At 37.0% G+C, this 1,240-nt stretch overlaps 1 protein-coding gene across 1 annotated transcript; it reads right to left on the bottom strand.

Annotated features, from left to right (window-relative positions):
- Positions 1-230: 230 nt before the first annotated feature.
- Positions 231-1,090, bottom strand: LOC113337640 (probable amidase At4g34880; the record flags this gene model as incomplete). The annotated part of the gene is made up of 2 exons (XM_026583264.1): positions 231-665; positions 892-1,090. Coding segments are annotated over 2 exons (634 nt in total), but the record flags the coding sequence as incomplete, so codon positions are not given.
- Positions 1,091-1,240: the final 150 nt, after the last annotated feature.

Genomic DNA, 1,240 nt, shown 5'->3' with positions numbered 1-1,240 from the left:
TTATGAGAATTTAATGGTAACAAAAAGAAAATAGAACAAGGAGGGGGACATAAAACCATAACCTCCAAGAAAAACATAAAAATAAGAAGAGAAAGATCAGAAATAAAGAAAGACAATATCTCTGATCTCAACATACGCGCTTAATTCGAAGACATATTGCAGAAGCTTCAAATAAATTACCTTGTTTGACCTAGCATATTTTTTCTTAAAACCATACAAAACAAACTCAGCTAAATGATCATTTCGATTAAGGAATCGCTGCTAGTAATACCGTCTTGGTTGGCAATTGTGTTTAGAGTCTTTGTTAACATTTCATAGGAAGGAGGTTTCCTAGCAAGTGTCAACTGTTCAAAAGCATAAGAAATCTCAATGAGCTTTGGTTCTGAACCCCTTAGTCCACCAAATGTGATTCCAATAGGCATTCCATTCGGTTGAAATCCTGCTGGAACGTTGATTCCTGGGTGTCCTCCAATAGCAAGCACTGTTGAGAACCGACTCCCTGGAGTCACGACTGCAAACAAATTGTTTTTATTCATCAGACTCACAAACCCATCATCATCAAGTTTTTTCAGCTTCTCATACACCTTTTTCTCTGCTGCCCCAATGTTTCCACTTGTCTTTTGAGCACCTATAAAAAAGTCTTGACCATATGTAGTTGTTTTCTCCTGATCATTTAATGAAGATGCTCCATTAGTACTGATTTTGTACAACATATAGTAAATAGAAATTCTAACTACTATCTACTTTGTTTATGGAGCAGGAAATGCTAGCAGGAAACTCTCTGAATGGGATGAAAGTGTCAACCATCATCTTATCATTTGATTGTAAGACTATAGGAGACAGATGCATACGTCCAATATACGAGCTAGCATATGCACTTCATATACTTACCAAAGAAGGATTTTTTGTATTGAAGGAGATCACTTCAGCTAACGACCTGACTGGAGAAGAAACTAGTTCTCCTAGGTAAGCATTGAGGGCCACCTTTAGCTCGAACTTCTCTACTTGGGTTTCACCACTTAGAGCGGGATTGAGAATAGTGTTTATGTTGGTGATTGCCAATTTGTCCACTATTACTGCACCTGCTTGCCTATGTTATTGTCGAAAGAAGGAGATCATTAATTATTTGAACAATGTCTGAGTACGTTATTTATATGATAAATATGAACTAGCCAGTAAAACAAATTAATCAGCAGAAGGAATGATTATACTTGAGAGTCTCGATGTGGGCTTCGAAGAG

Source organism: Papaver somniferum, unplaced genomic scaffold (genome assembly GCF_003573695.1).
Source record: "Papaver somniferum cultivar HN1 unplaced genomic scaffold, ASM357369v1 unplaced-scaffold_16519, whole genome shotgun sequence".
Classification (NCBI taxonomy): domain Eukaryota; kingdom Viridiplantae; phylum Streptophyta; class Magnoliopsida; order Ranunculales; family Papaveraceae; genus Papaver; species Papaver somniferum.
This window is presented reverse-complemented; position numbering and strand designations above follow the sequence as displayed.